The 705-nt window shown below is 48.7% G+C and overlaps 1 protein-coding gene across 1 annotated transcript in view; it reads right to left on the reverse strand.

Annotated features, from left to right (window-relative positions):
• EMH_0041370 (aminotransferase class V domain-containing protein, conserved, putative) overlaps positions 1-705 on the reverse strand; it is a gene marked incomplete at both ends in the record, with an annotated part of 6,751 nt that overhangs the window by 2,127 nt on the left and 3,919 nt on the right. Inside the window, one exon of the mRNA XM_013495614.1 lies at positions 344-650. Within this exon, the coding sequence (XP_013351068.1) occupies positions 344-650 (307 nt within the window). The remainder of the gene's footprint in view (positions 1-343; positions 651-705) is intronic.

A 705-nucleotide genomic window follows, 5' to 3' on the forward strand; every position in this document is an offset into this window, starting at 1 on the left:
CAGCAGCAGCAGCAGCAGCAGCTGCTGCTGCTGCTGCTGCTGCTGTTGGTTTCCAATCTCCTGTGTCTGCGTCTACAGTATAAGCAGGCAGCAGTTTGTATGCATGCGTAGCAACCCATAATACAGCTAGCAGCAGCTGCTGCAGCTGCTGCTGCTGCAGCAGCAGCGAAACACTGACACGAACAACACCAGGACGCAATACCTCTTGTGCTGTCAGCAGCAGCAAAGCTTCTGCTGCAGCAACAGCAGCAGCAGATACACCTAAACTAAATGCTGTATACGGGCCCGCACATAAACACCCCCCCCTCGACTGCAACCCAAATATATCACTCAATACACGAACCACAAAGTTATGATGCAAGTATAAACCACCGGCTGCTGCTGTTGCTCCTGCTGCTGCTGCTGCTGCTGCTGCTGCTGCTGCTGCTGGTGCTGCTGCTGATGGTGGTGCTGCTGCTGCTGATGGTGGTGATGGCGGTGGTGGTGGTGATCCTGGTGATGGTTGTGATGGTGTTGTTGTTTTTGCTGCTGCTGCTGCTGCTGCTGCTGCTGTTGCTGCTGCTGCTGCAGGGCGAAGGTCATTTCCGTATTTAATTAAAAACGAAATAATTCCAACGCGAGGAGCAGATGTATTCCCTACTATTTGAATCCTATAAAAAAAAAAAAAAAAAAAAAAAAAAAAAAAAAAAAAAAAAAAAAAAAAAA

The sequence above is a fragment of the Eimeria mitis genome, genomic scaffold (assembly GCF_000499745.2).
Source record: "Eimeria mitis Houghton genomic scaffold, Emh_scaff1667, whole genome shotgun sequence".
Taxonomy (NCBI): domain Eukaryota; phylum Apicomplexa; class Conoidasida; order Eucoccidiorida; family Eimeriidae; genus Eimeria; species Eimeria mitis.